Source organism: Lemur catta, chromosome 6, assembly GCF_020740605.2.
Source record: "Lemur catta isolate mLemCat1 chromosome 6, mLemCat1.pri, whole genome shotgun sequence".
NCBI lineage: Eukaryota > Metazoa > Chordata > Mammalia > Primates > Lemuridae > Lemur > Lemur catta.
The window spans coordinates 57,055,979-57,074,067 of record NC_059133.1 but is presented as its reverse complement, the minus strand read 5'-3'; the positions used below and the strand labels follow the sequence as shown (position 1 = coordinate 57,074,067).

The 18,089-nt window shown below is 44.3% G+C and overlaps 1 protein-coding gene and 1 pseudogene across 3 annotated transcripts; both read right to left on the bottom strand.

The window, feature by feature from the left end:
* Positions 1-462: 462 nt before the first annotated feature.
* Positions 463-16,293, bottom strand: CSRNP2 (cysteine and serine rich nuclear protein 2). 3 transcript variants are annotated; one of them, XM_045554908.1, is made up of 6 exons: positions 15,987-16,251; positions 15,179-15,345; positions 10,682-10,918; positions 8,933-9,192; positions 5,508-5,804; positions 463-3,943 (listed from the first exon to the last, which is right to left on the bottom strand). In XM_045554908.1, exons 3-6 carry the CDS (start codon positions 10,830-10,832, stop codon positions 3,020-3,022), a joined length of 1,632 nt encoding a protein of 543 aa, XP_045410864.1. In that variant the 5' UTR covers positions 10,833-10,918; positions 15,179-15,345; positions 15,987-16,251; the 3' UTR covers positions 463-3,019. The 3 variants fall into 3 exon arrangements, with proteins under 3 accessions (XP_045410864.1, XP_045410862.1, XP_045410863.1); XM_045554906.1 differs by lacking the exon at positions 15,179-15,345 and having other exon boundaries at positions 15,987-16,293; XM_045554907.1 differs by lacking the exons at positions 15,179-15,345; positions 15,987-16,251 and having other exon boundaries at positions 10,682-12,450.
* LOC123640899 lies at positions 9,676-9,741 on the bottom strand (annotated as a pseudogene).
* Positions 16,294-18,089: the final 1,796 nt, after the last annotated feature.

Genomic DNA, 18,089 nt, shown 5'->3' with positions numbered 1-18,089 from the left:
GGGCGTGGTGGTACACGCCTGTAGCCCCAGCTACTCAGGAGGCTGAGGCAGGAGGAGGAGGATTGCTTGAGCCCAGGAATTTGAGGTTGCAGTGAGCTATGACAATGCCACTGCACTCCAGCCCGGGAGAGAGAGTAAGAACCTATCATCTCCAAAAAAAAATTAAATAAAATAAAAGTTAAAGGAATGAGAAAATGGGACCCAAAAGTAGAGGCTAGAGTGGGCAAAGCTCTAACAGGACAGGAGCAAGGCCTGCTTCCGCTGAAGAGGAACATAAGGGCAGATGAAGCAAGTCTAGCTCTTGGTGCTCCAAAGAGAATATTCTATTTTTCCATCACAAAATGTTCCTATTGTTAACATTAATTCCTAACTGACCTAATTTTTATACACAAAGCTGGACAAGCATCCCTTCTCTAGTAGGTAACTGAATTGTAGCCTGCCAAGATAAAGAATAAAACACCATTCTTTTGAATATTTCTTTAATATTACATTTAAATATTCTCTTTAAATACAGCATTATCACAATGTAAAGAACCTAAAGGGCAAAAAAAAAAAATTGTTTTCAGAGAACCAGACAAGCTTTGGATTCACATTGAAAATACTACTTGTGTACAGTATGTGAGAAAGAATATTGGAAAATAAGAATTGCAGTAATAAGAGTCATTCCTTTTATCTAGGCCTAGACTGAGTGGAACTGAAGTTATCTGGTTCTATGATCAGAGGCCTAGCTTTCCTAGCAACCATGAGCTAGAATTCTGTCCAACTCAAGTAGCACCAGAAATGAGATGGACTAGGTTGTAGAGAGGCCCTTTGCTTGACAAGGCAGTTAATGCTAAATGTTAATATTTAGCATTCAACAATTTAGGATTGGTAAGTCAGAATTGTAGAGTTAATGAAGGGATGGACTTAGATTAAGAAATTACAGTTTTTCAGAATATCAAATATCTCATGGCAATGAGTTTAATAATTACAGATTGATATTCCTGGTTTGATCCCAAAGGCTAATGTGTCCCTTTACTGAGCAGCTGGAATCTACTTCTTAGATTAAGCTAGAGCCTTCCTTTGGAGGGAATATATCGAGCTCATCCTCCCCTTCTGACACAAACTTTCAAACATTCTTTTCTCCACAAAGCCAAATTCCCAATTAAGCTTCAGTCTTGTATTTGAGGGTACCAGTCTAAGGTAGGGGAGTGTAGCTGAGTTCTGGATAATGTCTACATCTCAGGTACTTAAGACTCTCAACTCTGTTTTATGAGGCTAGGGGATAGGGAGAGATAAGGACCTATGTACTTAAGAACTTTCCTCCAAACAAAACACCAAGCAAAAATAGGAATGAATAGGAAAGGCAGAATGGACTAAAAAATGTATCTGTATTAAGTACAAGGCCTTTCAGGCCCAGAGTTTAAGTTTAGTGATTTTATAGGTAAAATGCTATGACATACATGAAGGTTGCTTTAAGACACCAGGGCCTTCATAGCCCACAAGGAAAGGCTTTATGAGCAAGATAAGTACAAATAGTTATCTTCCCACATACAAAAGAGTTTTTCACTTTTTTCTTTTCTGGTTAATAAGCCATACCAGAAGTGAAGCGTGGCATAAAGGGTGCTGGAGAAGAGTGTTTTGTTCCTCGCTGCCTCCATTTTAAGAGGCAGAGATAACTTTGCTAGTTAAAAAAAAAAATCGGTGGTGTTGAATGGAACAGATCTTGGAAAATAAGCTGGACATATAAGGAGCAGGAACCGTATCTCCCCTGACAGAGGTAAGAACTGAATTTAACTCGGTCTGAGTTCCATTCCATAGACATTAGAGGTTATAATCAGAACTTGAATCCTTTGGAACCTTAAGAATTTGGCTTCCAGTTTTTTAATATCATCAAGATGGAGGGGCCCAACAGACGTTTGCAATTCTTGGGGTTGAACTTACACTGGCTTGTAAGAACTCTCTAGCCCTGAATATCCAAGAAGGACAAGGGTAGATACAGAAAAAAAGTACAGAAACTAGTTGGTGACCTTAGATTGCCATATCCTACATTCCATTAAAGCTCAGATTGCCCAAAGAGGGAGAAACACCTGGGTGAAAAAGCAAGCATGGCACAAATAAAGTCATCTTTGCAGACAGCAGCCTCTTCCTGCTGCCTCCTTTGGACACAGTTAATGTTCCACATAGCCCTCCCATGGGATGGGTGAGCCCCATCTACCTAGAGCTGCCTGACAGCTAGTGTCAGACACGTACGGAAGACTCAGGCTCTTTATACCATATCCCCAGACAATCTAGCTCTTTTTCTCCAAAGGAAAAAGAATGGAGGGGGAAAAAGACAAATAGACAAGTTTAACTCTAGTACCTAAGAATATGTGAAAGAAACAATTCAAGTTACAGACCAGGAATCCCCAGTGTGGGGAACAGGTCAGAGAACACCTAACATGTCAAATAGTAACTTATTTACCAAACGGGGGTCAGAAAAAGGCAGGTTAAATTTTTATAAATCCTGGAGGTCTTGTACAGAAGCAGAGACCCTTCCACCCCTTCCTCTAGATTCGACCAGGTGACATTTCCAATTGTAGTATTATGATACACCAAAATGGGATATTAGAGTGACCACTGAGAAAGGTGAGCTTGTACCCCACCTGGAGCTCAGGAAAGGAGAAGGGGCTTTGCCATGCTGTTTAAATTCTCACGTTCTGGTCCCTACATGAAGAATAGCTGCTTGAATTACCCAGCTTCTCCTGTCAGATCCTAGTTCTTTGTTCCAATGGCCCAGAAAGCTCAGTATTCAGTATTACGCATGCAGCCTCCTCTGCCCCAAGACTCTATCCCCGCATCAAGCTGGGGCTGGTCTTCTTGGTACTGTTTCCCTTTTAAAAAATACTTGTACAAACACTCCTTTCCCACCCATTCCCCAAAGACCTCAATAAAATAACATGGGAGCAGCAGCTGCTTCTATAGTTTTGTTTCGAAATGGCGTTAGATAAAATAAGGGAATAAATAGAGAACGGGAAGAGGCAGAATCTCCATCCCCACATCACACCGCCAGCGGGAGTTCTAGGGAAGGATCTTCAGGGGGCCGATCCTCACTCTGCTGTGAGGTCTTCTCCACCCCACAGCCTTCTTCACTGTCCGTGCAGAATGGGAGGTTTGAGGGGGACCAAGACGGGCGGAAATCTTCATTCTCGGGCTCCTCGGGGTTACAATCTTCAGGCAATAGCGCTTCTAGAGTGGACGTTTTCCCCATCTCTGATTTACAGAGGGCAGCTGGGTCTGTGGGGCTACAAGCCATCAGTGAGGTAACAGGGAGAGAGAAGACGCTCAGATCCTTCTCCTTGGGGAAAGAGGCTGGGCCTTCTTCCGTACCAGGCTCTCCTTTCACTCCCAAGACTGGCCTCTGCTCCACCTGGTAATAGACCAGGGGCCCACTGTTCAAGTAGGATGGGTTGTTCACCGTGGAGGCAGTTGGGTGGTCTGAGTTCTCGGCAAAACACAGGACGGAGGAGCCTGGGGGCAGCTGAGCCTGGATGAGAATGGGGGCTGTAAGGCCTGGGCACAGCTCTTCGGGAACAGCAAGGGGCTCCTCCAGGATACACACACCCAGGCTCTCAATGCTTGAGTCTAGGCTGGCGCTGGAGCCACTGGAGTCTTCCTCTGCCTTGAGCCGCTCCAGTTCCTCTGCACTCTGCAGGTGCATCACTGCTGTCTCGTTCTCGGCAATGAACTCCTGGAAGTCCTGCGTCTCGGAGCCCTGTGCTCCTGTCAGGCTGCAGCTGGCCATGGGTGAGGGCTCCTCGTCTGGGGCTGCTGGGCGGCTCACCTGCCGCTTGCTCTCCAGCTCCAGCTTCATAATGGTGTGGAGGTAATGAGTCCGGACCCGGATCGGATTAAACTCGATGCGCCCAGCCATGTTCCCGCAGCCATCCCGGGAGCAGCCACAGGGAAAGGACATGCGATCCACCTGAAGGAGGGGGACGAGGAGGTTGAGGCAAGATGAGACCAACAGATCTAACAATGGAGTTAGAAGACATTAGCTGGCAAACACAGGCAGTGGGATTTGAGGTCTTATAAGAAGAAAAGCAACCAATTAAAAACAGCATGCAGTGTGAGCTCACAGAGCACTAGATGGTAGTTATCAGACCACTTGCATTTCAGTTCCAGCTCAGCCATTAATTAGTGGTGTGACCTCAAGAGAGTCATTTCTCTCTAGGGCTTTGTTTCCTCTTCTAAATAAAAATTAGACAAAAATCACACCAAACGGTCCTGGTTAAAAGGTCCAGGAAATACCTCTCTGAATGCTGACAGTTCTCACAGAAGAAATTTATGTGCCTCAGAGACTTTTCTGGAACTTGCCTGGTTTACTGAGACAACAAAAGGTGGGGCCCCAAGCCTATGGCCTTCTGCAATGACAGGCATGGGAGCGTGAGTGGAAGGTCTTGCTAGTCCAAAGCAATACATTCTGGGGAAACTAAGCACAGGTGCCTAGAACGCAGATGCAAACAAGTAATGGGCAGCTTTTCACTGCCTCTTGCTTTTCCCTGAGGGTTGAGCAGTTTAGTTCTGAAGCAGTTACCAAGATAATTAACTTACAGACCAGGGATATCTGGAAAGGAGATGCTTTCTACCTCTTTATCTCTCTTTCGTATTCCAAACAGGAAAAAAAAACCACACACACATAACAAAAAATAAAAATTAAAAGTAAACATGTACAAATACACAGTGTCTTTTTATGATATCAACTTATAGAAATCTCCACTCTAGGTCTACCAATTCTTAGGAATGTTCTCAGTCTATGTGTAACAGAATGATTCCTTATGGGACTTCAGTGTGTAGAGCAGTACTTGGCCAGATCTGCTACAGCTATTTGCTCCCTAGATAAAAGTAAGAAAAGGTTGGTTAGGAAAAATCCAACCACCAGGACTCAGCATCCACGTACTCAGTATATAAGTTCCAGAAAAATGTCATTCTTTGGGATGGTATTGCTGTTTTCAGTTGCAACGTGTCTTCTAAACTGTCCCTTGTCAGAAGGCCAATGAGGGGATAATACTTTCTGTCTTTCAGGAAATTGGATTTAAGCTCTGTCAGGCCAAGTCTGATCCTGAACTATAGGCTCTGAAAACTATTTTGATTCTTACAAAATTGGAATCAAGGTACTGTGAATAGTGTTTGCAGATAGAATCCATAGGGCCACCTCATTTCTCTGCTTCCTTTTGTGTCAAGGAATAAGTCAGTATTTAAGGAACAGTTATTAAAGGTTAAACATACTAACTCCTGCTCTTCCCTTTGCTGGCAGCTGCTGCTTGTCACCTCTGAGGTGGGAAACAAAAAAGATAATAGGTGTCTCCACAGCCTAAGAATCCTGTCACGTTGGTTTTCTTTGTTGGTGGAGGAGGGTTGTGGAACTGGGAAGTGTTCACAGCCATGGGGAATCCAGCCCTGGAAGGGCAGCCTCCACGTTCACTGGCACCCACAACACACCCCCAGCCCTGGTGTAGGCATACCATCTCCAGCCAACTTGGACCGACCTGGCATTTAATCCCAGCCTGGCTACAAGCACACGCTTCTGGGTCACAATACAGTCGACAGTCACAACCACACTCTTCCCGAGACAGGCGGATGGCTCGAAGTTCTTGCTTCTCTTCAGCGTCGATGCGGTGGACCCCAGAAGCCCTGAGCAGGGCCCGTCGCCGTTTGGTGGGCAGTGGCTGCAGGAAGAAGTAATCATCCACCTCCACATTTTCCACATCAATATCTTCATCTGAAACGTCATCCAGTGTCAGGCCATCAGCCTCCACAGACTCCACCGTCCCATTCTTGGTCAGCTGCCAAGTGACAGGAAAGGTTAGTCTCTTGAGCACTAACAACACCAACCTCCCAGTGATCACCTAGAGCAGCACTGTCCATTGACCTTTCTGCAAAGATGGGACAAACACATGTGGCTACTGAGCACTAGAAAGGAGGCAACTGAAAAACTGAATTTTAAATTTTATTTAATTTTAATTAAATTTAAATAGCCACATGTAACTAGCGCTTACCACATGGATAGCGCAGGTCAAGGCAACAAATCAAGTGGGAAGATAGGAGATTTTATGTAGCATCACCCTGTCAACACAAAGGACATCACCTTTCTGGGTCCAAGTGTCTCAAAAATCCATCTCATCCTCCCTCCTAGATGGCAATCTATTCCCACAAACATACCCTCCATTCCCATACATGTCTCCTTTAAGTTAGGCTCACTTCTAGCACAGGGGGAAAAGGTATATGAATGGCTGGTTGTTCCTTCAATATATAGATAACCTTCAAAAACACCCTTCAACTTGTGCCTCATACAACCTCAAACTACCTTAGGGGAAAAGGGTACATTAAAGTATAGTACAAGGCTACCAGGTCTTCACCAGTGAACCTCAATCCCCATAGTGTGAACAATTACCTGTGCATGCACCAAAGAGCTTCATTTTATTGGGAGGAGAAAAAAGCAAATTATGAATAGCTATCAAAGAATGCCCTCGCTTCTGGGCCACGGCTTAAAAGAAACATATTCTTTCTCCTTTCTAATCCTTTTTTATTTGACTTCAAAGAAAAGCTTTATGAGAGGTAGGGTGTTATAAATAATACTGAGTGTACTATCTACAGGCAGAAATCTGGGTTCTCTAGGCTGAGATGGGAAGAAGGGAATCTCACTGGAAGGACAGACTGAAGACAATCTATGGCTGAATGAGTTCTGAAAACTCACTAGAGAATTCAGGTAAAGAAAATGAGGCCTCATAATCCCTGGGGCTCTGGAAGCTGCTAGCAGGAGGAAAGCCAAGTGACTGGAGCCTTTGGTTTATTTCATCAGACGACCTCAGTAGTGCTGGGAAAGGAACAATTCCTGGGAGAGATGTGATGCAACAGACCTGGGTAATAAGCTGCACACCTGGTTTTTTAGTTTGTTGATTTGTTTTGGGGGGAGGTACTAGAGAAAGGAAGACAGAAGTGGGACTTGTGGGGGTTCCCTAGTCTATTATTTGTGTAACAGGCAGGCCAACCACAAGGGGCCTTTCTGTAGACCTTAAGATTACTCTTGTCTATGTCACCAGGGTTGGCCTCCTCCTAAGCACCCTCCCTCCTGCTGTCCTCTAAAAGGAAAGAGGTTAGAGATGCAATAGAAAGAAACTCATACAGGTATGAGAATTTAATACATCATAATAGAAATGGCATTTCAAATCAGTAAGGAAAGAGTCTTCTAGTCATTAAATGGTACTGGGACAACTGGATATTCTTTGGGGGAAAAAAGATTCCCAATGATACTGAATTCCAAATGGATAAAAGGCCAAAATACAAATAATAATAATAAAAGTATTTTTTAAATTATAGGTAACTAAAGCTGCAAAGCACCAAACAGCTACTAGAACAACAATCTAAAAGGAAAACAAACAGTAGATGACATATGAAAGATATGGGAAAAAATATACATATGCACACATATATATATATATATTTTGAGACAGGGTCTCGCTCTGTTGCCCAGCTGGAGTGCAGTGGCGTCATCATAGCTCACTGCAACCTCAAACTCCTGGGCACAAGCGATCCTCCTGCCTCAGTCCTGAGTAGCTGGAACTACAGGCATGTGCCACCACACCCGGTTATGGAATGCTAAAGATAGGAAAAATTTCTGAGCAAAGAGTAAATTAGGGGAGGTAAAGCAAAGGTTTCCTCTTGATGTACAAAGATGTATCAGATGCCACCACTGCTGGTGCTCACTAAATATCTTGCTAAGAAATAGGAATCCTTGCTAATAATAGAAATAATAAATATCTCAGTCTTGGGTTTGCCTGGCTTTGTCCCTAGAATTCGTACAAAGGAGGGGCATAGAACAGGACAATATTCCTCTACCAGATTTAGGAGAGAGGAGTTTTCTTCTAGGGAAAGGGAAGAGTGCCTTCATTGCAATTGATGAGAACAGTGTTTATTTGTCCAGCTGTTGCTATAGCAGCTGGAAGATGATAGGGTCAGTGATGGAATTCCTCAAGACAGAAGAAAGGATGCCTGATGTCAGTCGAGTGAGGAAAACAGGTGTAGGACTTTAGGAGCAGGCAGAGGGAAGTAGACATAGAGCTCTCAAGGAGAGAAAGGAATGAGATCTGGTCAGCCTACACCCTCTGCCACCAGTTCTTCAACTCTACCACATTCTGGTGTGTGTCACCCACAGCCCTGGAAATAATGCAGCCACCTGTTTTAATATGGGTCAGCATGTTTTGGGCCCAGAAGAAACCTGGCCAGGCTTAAAGCAGTGTTAAAGCAAATTTGGATCTAGGAATTCTGGGGAAAATTTTTGAGGACTGTGGAGTGTCAAAAAGTGCTGATAGCAACTGGGTGGCTATAAAGAGCCATCTGAGTCGGGTCTTCTCCCAGCCTCTTTCTCCTAAATTTGAAGAGCTGGTGCTGTATCAGATGACAGGCACCGTGTTATACAAGTCTAAGTAACTATTGATAATGCTGTAGTTTGCACTTAGAAGAGCATCACCTAAGGGTGATGAAGGTTATACAAACAGCAGGATCCTTTCAGAGAATATGAAAGATCCCAAACTCATTCTATGTATCAGGGCAAGGGACAATCATTTGACAAGGAACAGAAAACTAACTGTGTTTCCTTGGGTTCCAGGGGTGGCAGACCTGAATGCCTTCAGATACTCACATTTTAAACTTTAAAAAACAAAGTTGGGTGGGGGTAGGGCATGGACGGGGAATTCTAGGAAAGCCATTTTGCTGTACCTGCTAGACTCCCCTGCCAGATGAAAAAAGAAAGGAATCTCAGACAGATTTGATTCCAAATCTGAGACTTTTCATTAGAAAGATTTGGAATCTCTCCATGCCCAGAACAACAGCCAAATCAAAGGTCAATGAATCTAGACGGTTTCCTACTTTATCTTAGCATATAAAAGCACCAAACCCCAGGACCGTCAGGCACCTTCATTTTCTTGGCATGGAGTTTCTCTTCCTTTAGGTGCTCCCGGAGAATCTCTCGATGGTTTACCTCCTGCTCTTGAGCAAACTCACAGAGTGTGTAGCTGCGTACGGAGTTATGGCGCTGGGCCATGCCCAGAGAGCTACCACCCTGGCTGGGCACACTGGTGAAACCTTGGCGCCGGGCAAAGTAATATACAGTCACCTGATCAAAGCGTACATTCTTCCTCCGCAGCTGCTTCTGCCGCTTCAGGATGGATGTGGCTGAGAAGGGAGCACAGACAGGTGTTACTAACCCAGAGGTGGCCTGTTTGGGGACTTGGCTCTTTCTCATCCACTAAGCTTTCAATTCTTCTCCAAAATGTGCTCCCCGTACCTCGAGAACTTTCTATATTTTCCAATCATAAATGCACAGTTAGAAGGGACCTTGAGCCTCAGCTGGTTCATACTGCTGCCTCCAGACTGACTTCACCTAAACTGATGACCACAAAATCTATTTTGAGACACCAGCTGTGAAGAAGACCTCTAGGTGATCTTTCCAGGATATAACAGTCTATAGTTTTACTGTCTAATACAGTAGCTACTAGCCACATGTGGCAATTTAAGTTAATTAAAACTAAATAAAATTAAAAATTCGGCTCCTCAGTTACACTGGCCACATTTCAAGTGCTAAATAGCCACATATAGCTAATGGCTACCATTGGACAATGCAGATATAGAACACTTTTTTTTTCCTTTTGTGGGGGAGGGGGTGTTTTCTCTGGTGAAAACTGGAAAACCTGCTAGACAAATTCTAAAAGAGCTATAACACTGAACATTTCTATCATAACAGAAAATTCTACTGGATAGTATTGATCTATAGCAGGGGATGGCACACTTTTTCTGTAAAGAGCCATTAAGTAAATACTTTAGGCTTTAAGGGCTATGAGGTCTTTGTTGTAACAACCCAACTCTGCCACTGTAGCATGAAACTAATCATAGACAATGGGTGTATCACCATGTTCCAATAAAACTTTATTTGTAAAAACAGGCAGTGGGCCAGATTTGGCCCATGGGCAACCCCTGATCTATAGTATCAGATGTTCTTTCCAAGAACTAAATTGAGCCTTAATTTAAAAATCTGGGCTGGGCACAGTGGCTCACACCTATAATCCTAGCACTTTGGGAGACCATGGCAGGAGGACTGCCTGAGGCCAGGAGTTTGAGACCAGCCTGACCAACAGTGAGAACCCATCTCTACAAAAAAATAGAAAATTTAGCTAGGCATGGTGGCACACACCTGTAGTCCCAGCTACTCTTGGAGGCTGAGGCAGGAGGATCACTTGAGCCCAGGGGTTTGAGGCTGCAGTGAGCTAGGTTGAAGCCTGGGCAACAGAGCAAGACTGTCTCAAAAAAATTAAAATAAATCTGGAGTTGCCCCAGTTGTCTAGGCAGTAAGAATTTATGTCCTGCTATTGCTACAATTTCCTGGAACTGTGTGGGACTCTGGTGGGGGAAGGGTAGAGTACTGGACTTCTCCTTCTTCAGTCTAATTCAGCCCCATTCTGGGGACCCAAAAACCACAACACAAGTAAAATCAGCTAGAATAAATCAGACTTCAGTTTATGATAGAGCAATAAGGTCCTCCAAAGAGCAAAGAAAGATTATGATTAAGGGCAAATCCCCAAGCTAGATAGAAGCTCTCTCAAGAGCTGTCATGGGCTCTCATGCTTGGGGAATGTGGGTGCAGGCAGGGAGGGAGCAGCTCACTCACGTGTGAAGCTGGCAGTTGTAGGAGGATTGAGGCTGTCGCAGCTGTCAGCACTGTCACTGCTGGAGATCTCATCATCTGAGTTGGAAACTGAAGAGCCCACATCCACATCATCAAACTTCCTCTTGAGACCCGAGCCCGTGAATGCATCCATTGGTTTCAAAGGGGTTTCCTTGGGGAGCCCACCACGTTGGCCCCAAAGCCCCTGCTCACCACGGGCTAGCCAGGTGCATTAGGATTCTGCCCAGGGGAAAAGAGGAATCAGCATTCCTGTCTGAAGCCAGACTCCTCCCAAGTCTATACACACAGCTCCCTAACTGAAGAAAGCAAGCACCTGACCTAGCACTGATGTCTGGTTTCTCGTTAGGTCATTTGTCTACTGAGCTAACATTCTCCTACTTTTGTTTCCCTTCAGCCCCTCTAGTCTGTCACTCCTAGAATAATGAGATGGGTAGCAACAGCACCCTTCCCAGTGGAGGGAAGGCCTTTGGTTCCAATCCAGCTGGGCTCTAAGCTTCATTAACCCAGAGATAATAGTAGCTGTTCTGATCACACGGGAGAGCTCTCCAAGGGACTAGTGGGAGGGACTGGGGATCCAAAGCAGAATTAGGCTGTGCCTAAACCAAGACTAGACCCAGTTATTTTTCCTAGTGTTAATATAGCCTGACATTTCCCAAAGTGTATATCTTAAATACATTAATTCCAAGGACATTTATAGCTTTCACATGGACATAGGACTGCTATGTCAAAAGAGTTTAGAAAACTGCTTATGGCAAAACCTATTAGAGGACCTTAATATATAATACTGATGAGAATGGTGAAGGCTGGGAGAAAACATAGAATGTAGTTTTTCTACAAACCTGATTATGGAACCCACTGTTTGTTCCAAAGTATCTTAGGGGGCAAGTAATTCTTGGAACACACTTTGGGAAATACAGCTCCAGGCTCTCAATTTTGAAGGAAATCACAGTCAGGAAAACCCTTTATCTACATCTTCACAAGAATAAAGTATTTCACCAAACTCCTAAAAAGGTCAAATTTGGTACTAAAGAATCTGCATTGGCTTCAAAACCCAGAATCTTTCCCAATTTCATACACTCCATGAAATATGGCTCATCTGGTTTATCATCATCCCATTCAAGGAAAACCTATCTTTACAATCTTTTGCTCTCTGTAAAGAAACCAGCAAGGGGAAAACAGCAAAAGAAGTGATAGTCTACTCTGGTTACATCAATACAGCAAGCAGTGTTTTCAACACGCCTTCACAAAACCGAGGAGTATGAGACAGTCCACTTCCCAGGCATAAATCTTTTTCCTTCTCTGTCTTGGGACTTAAGTTCCAGAAGGGCATGAATCTGCTCAGCAGAAATGCTGTCAGAGCCAGAGCCATGTGTGATGAGGAAAGAAGCCTCCCTTGCTCTGCCTCAGTAATGCCAGAATCTCCCCAGACTATGATCTCACTAGTTGCTAATTATGCAGCAGGAATAACAACACTGCCCAGAAAGACAGGGCTGCATTACTGCAGAGCAGCTACCCAGAATATACTGTGGTGTCAAGAGATGCCTGCTACAGAGCTGTTTTTCTGGACTGTGTCTCTTGGAAGCGATTTGCCTGCTCTTAGATCAGTTCTACCAAGTCAACCAGACTGAATAAGAACTTTATATTTCCTAATCTATCCAGACCTCATCAAATTCTGCATTCAAGTCACAAGATGTACCTAAGAAACCTCAACCATCACAGGTCGCAGACAAGCACATTCCTAAAATAAATTTGGCCAGGGAGGAAAAAAAAATAATCAAGTACTTGGTAAGAATTGTAATTAAATTTAAAAATAAGCCCAAAGTATCAGTTCTGTTCTTTAGGCTACTGATCTTACCATCAGAGGGCACATTCTTAGGACACTGTAAGAATGAACAGAGCCATGGGCTTTTTATGGGTTAAGATTTTAGCGTTGTATTTAACTCATGCTAGTTTTGAGCCCAGGGCCTCGTAAAGCATATGTAACTCATCTCTTTGTAACATATGTAACATACCCATATGTAACATACTCATATGTAACATCTCTTTGCCTTGGGAGCTGCTTGAACTATCTTTCAGTTGCATATAACTCATGCACAGAAAACAGAAAAAAATAACAAATTTTTCATTCAATTAGAATCATTTTGCTTTTGAAGTTTTTATTCTATTTTTGCAATGAAACACGATGGCTCCAAGGAAAAAAAATTTTTTTCTAGTGTGGCAGTCAATGTGTTAAAGGTACCTATCAATAATAAATTTCTCATTCCATTCTACTGTGGGTGGGGGGAACCCCTTGTAATTGAGGACTTATATGTGTAGGATGAAAAAAAAGACATAGTTAATGTTGACCACTGAATTTAATTTTTCCTCCTCAATAAACACCTTATCAACCACATGAAAAATCAGATTGAGCTGAAAATCTGCTTTCTCAGAAAGGGCTTAAATCCCACTTGAGTTTGAATGGAGCTCCAGTTAGTGCCGCTACTAGATGAGTGGCTTTTTCCTTGGTCTGGAAGTGTCAGGGATTTATGACTGGAAGTAAACGTGCACTCTCGTGCTTTCCTCAGGTGTCCCTTTCCTTCTGGTAGTGTGGGTTTCCTTTGAATATTTCTCTTTAAGCCCCACATAAGCTTGGGTATGGTCCAAAATCATCTTTGTTACTAAAACTCTCCATCATCTTAACCCAGTTGCCCTCAGGAGTAGGGCTTCTCTTTAGGTTACTTTTTGTGCACTTGGGTGCAGTAAGGATTGCTGGTTGCTGGTTCCCTTCTTTTATTCTGTGTCTGCCCCACTTTTACTTCTAGAATAGTGGTTTCTGGGCAATGACAGGAGGTAGGTAAGGAGAAAAAAGAAAAAAGATGTGACACCTAGGGGAAAACTATTCTCCTTAAGCTGAGAGTAATCCGAATCTATGACTATAGGTGTAACTAACGTGCATGTTGACCTAAGATCTAAGTATTCCATTAACTGGGGTGGCACTCAGGAAAATCCTCAAGGAGACTCCCCTGCTCTAGCTCTCTTCACCCTATCCAGCATCTGTTAGCATCACTTTCTTTGACATTAACTCCATTGTTTTTTTTTAAATCCATTTGTTATGTCCTGATAATGAATATAAGTTTAAATTTCAACCCAGCTCTCCCTGTCCGACTCTCTGCTATGAACTTGACTTTTAGATAAAGATGTTCACTGGGCATCAAGAACAAACCTCCCATCCACTTCCATAGTGTCCTGAAGAAATCTTTCTTTGCAATAGTAACAACTAGAAGAGGTTCCATAGTTTTCAATTCATCAAATTAATCTGCTTCCAAACCACAACTAGAAATCAGTCATTCCTACCTCTCTCAACTATTCATTGTAGACGATCAGTGCCTCTGTTCAGGAGATACACTTCTATGTTATACTCCAAGCACTTACCCATACAGAAGTAGGTAATCAAGGTAAGCCTGGAAATATAGGTCAAAACTGACAGTTAACTGTCAAAATGACCAACTCAAACAACAAATGGTTTTGGAGAAAATAATGCAACCCTCTATAAAAGCTTTTAAATGCCAGTGAAATGAAAGGTCAGCTGAGACTTTCTGGCTACATGCCTTATGTTCTTTTCTCAAGTGGTTCTAGCTGAACATTTCCCAAAGGTATATGAAATAGTTCAGATCCAGAGCATATAAAAGACATGAGGCTAGCACCAAATAAAACAGATCTACCAGCATGTGTGTATTTTAGTATTAGATCTAAGTTTTTAAGGCCTGTAAGGATTCCTCTAACCACCAAAACAAACACATTTTAAAAAGCCAGCATATGTGAGACTAGTAAGAGGGCCTGCCCAGGAATAATTTTGTGGAAGAATGTATTTGCAAAGTTTAGGTAACGTAAGCCTCTTGTTAAAATGAGTCCAAAATAATAAAACAAGGTACATCTCACAGGAGAAAGCTTCTCCACTCAACAGGAACCTAACCTTCTGCTTAAAGGTCAAGGGACCAAAATCTCTAGCAAGATCGGCAGGGCTCCCATCTGTAGCTGGGTTAGAGGAAGGAAGGCTTGCTGCTAAGTGTTATGATAAACCTGAATAAGATGACCTGCCCTGTTTCCCCTTTTACAAGATACTGTGGTTAATTCTCAAATACTATGAATTTCATAGATGCATATGTCATTGTGATCACTAGGATCATGAACTTATCAAGCATGTAAAAGAACACCCTCCAGTTTAAGGGAGGTATTTAAAGAAAACCCTCCACTCACCCCTACTCCTCAGTTTTTACCCATTCACTAACACAAGGTTAGAATGTGGTTTTCCATGTCTAAACTACCATCGGATGGAGGACATAAGATCTTTGTGGGAGAACTGGAACATGATGCTGCATTAACTCTCAAGGATATCCAGTCATTTATAACTCTGGCACACAGCAACATCCTGGCTTTGGAGATTTGCAAGATAAAAAGCCGGTAAGGAAAAGGAAAAATGTGAATCAACTATGGATTTACCTTGAAAACTGCAGGACAAGGGGACAGTGTCTTTTGGGGATAACTTCTAACATTTCGTATTGAAGAACGGTTTGTGTATCACATTGCCACTTTCAAACCCTTTTAAAAGGATGAAGCAAGAAAACAGCACTAAAAGGGACGGATGGTAGTCGGCTGCGTGTTTGGGCCTGTGAAAAGATCAAGCTAGCAACCAGGGCAAGTGATGCTTTCATTTTCCCACACAACGCCAGAAAAATGGGAGACATCTGGAACCGGCGCTTAAGGGACATGTCAAGTCACCAGTTCCCTTTAACGAACACCCCTGCTGAATCCTTCGGCTCTCAGCCCATTTCTCTCAGATTCCTGCTAACCTTCCCGCTCATTCTAATCATCTGCAGCCCCTACCCAGCCTTCCTCATTCCTCCCTGCCCGCTACTCACAAATTCCCAACCACCCCTCCCACATTTTCCTGTTCCCCCTCCCCTTCCTTCACTTTCCTCCATCCTACATCATTATCCACTCCATTCCGAACTCAACCCTCATCCGCAATCCCGCTGGCTTCCAAGCCGCCCATCAGTGTCCCCCGAGCTGCCCCAGCAGCCCAGGCCCGTGTCCTCGGTGCCCCTCGCTCCCACGCCTCTTCCCGACTCCGTCCCTTCCCAGCGGCACTCTAGCTCCCCGCCCCCCGACCGCTCGCGTCCGAGCCTCCCTCATTTCTGACCCCTCCGTCTGCACGGTTCTGGGCTTGACCACTCCTCCACAGCAGCCCGAGGGCGACCCGAGAAAGGACGAGGCGGCACCCTCCGCCCCGCACCCCCAGGCACATTACCGGCCCCGCCGCAGCTGCCTCCTCCCGTGACGGTCTCTGCCGCCCCCGCTGCCGCCGCCGCCCTAGCCCGGGTAGGAAGGAGGGAGGATTGAGCGAGTCCCGGGCCCCGCGGCGACGGTCGGGGAGCTCCCAGGGCGGCAGGGCGGGGAGGCAGGGTGGGTGGGCAGGACGGCCGGCAGGCGGCGTGGGGCGGGCGGCTCCGGCAACTCGGGCGGCCCCGGCAGCAGACGCCCAGAACCGCCCCGGCTCCGGCTAACAATAGGCTCCGGCCGCAGAGCTCCGGCTCTTATAGGCGCCGGCACGTCCTGGCCGAGCCCCGGGGCAAGCTGGGAAATGGAGTTTACGGGCCGGCCCCACGCCCAACGGCATGCCGGGAGTTGGAGGCGGTGCTTGCCGCAAAGCCGAAGCCCACAGGCAAACAGGCTTTGGAGGCGGTGGCTTTGCTGTAGCTGACCCTGGGAAAGTGAGTTTGGTGCCGCTGCAGTCTTGAAAAGGAAGAAAGGAGACCCTCAGCTATGATCTTCAATGACTGAACGAATTCTCTTCTAAAGCCCCCCTTTTCCTTTCGCCAGGACCACACTCCCACGTCTAAGGAATATGGTCCCCCTTCTCCTTGCTCATGGGGTCTTAAGTCTTCAGCTATATATATGACTTGTTGCAGCCTGTCCAATTTATAAAGAAGAAAATACAAGAAATATCTTGAGTGATCTACTTATACGATGGACTGATTGGGTGGCTTCTTTCAAAAAAATTTTTTTTACCATGATCTTGATCTTTGAAACTTTGCAACCCATTCTTTTTTTTTTTTTTTTTTTTGAGACAGTCTCACTCTGTTGCCCAGGCTAGAGTGCCGTAGCGACAGCCGAGCTCACAGCAACCTCAAATTCCTGGGCTCAAGCCGATCCTCCTGCCTCAGCCTCCCAAGTAGCTGGAACTACAGGCATGCGCCACCATGCCCGGCTAATTTTCTCTCTATATATTTTAGTTGTCCATATAATTTCTTTCTATATATATTTTTTTAGTAGAGACAGGGTCCCGCTCTTGCTCAGGCTGGTCTTGAACTCTTGGGCTCAAGTGATTCTCCTGCCTCAGCCTCCCAGAGTACTAGGACTATAGGCGTAAGCCACTGTGTCCAGCCCTCTTGCTGTATATTTCTTCTTAGCAACACCATTTGACATATTTGTTTTCCAGTCTTCTCTGACTTGACTAAATTCTGTGAGAGCAAGGAATTGTTTTGATTACTGTATCCTCAGCACACAATACAAAGTGTGGCATTTGACATTTAGGAGCATGGTAGGTATTTATTGGATAATTGGATGGATAGCTAGATTTAAACTCAGGTTAGGCTGGTTCCAAATCCTGGTGCATTTTTCACTGCTCCCAAGAAACCATGAAGCCAGATCTACTGGCTTACCAAACCATCTCAGCTTTAGAATTAAGAGAGGTTGGATGGCTTGGAAAAAATGCCAAAAATTCCAGTTCTCTCCCAAGCCAAAAGGCTAGGAAACAACACTGCGAAATGAAAAAGCAGATCACAAAAAGCAATCCTCAGGGTACCATGCAGTGATTGCTTCCCTATCTGCTGAAATTTAGAGGCAATGTAACACATGACCAAGGGCATGGATCCTGGAGCCAGACTGCCTGAACATAAACCCCAATTTCTCCATTCACTAATGGTGTGGCAAGGTACCCTGGCAAGGTACATAACTTTTCTGCCTGAGCTTCCTCATCTGCAAAATGGGGATAACAATATGTATCTCAGGGTTTTGTGAAGATTAAATAGCTAATATGTTGTAAAATGTTTACAATATAGTTAGTGCCAAGTAAATGTTAGCAATTTTTAATCATAAATTTTCTGTTCAGTTGTAACTTTTCTGCCTTAGCTTCCTCATCTGCACAATGAGGATAACAGTATGTATCTCAGGGTTTTGTGAAGATTAAATAGCTAATATGTTGTAAAATGTTTACAATATAGTCAGTGCCAAGTAAATGTTAGCAATTTTTAATGATAAATTTTCTATTCAGTTGTGCAAAAGGTTCTATTCATGATTCTGTTCTTCCTGGACATAGAGAAGACAAAAAGGAAGACAAGGCTGTCTTAGA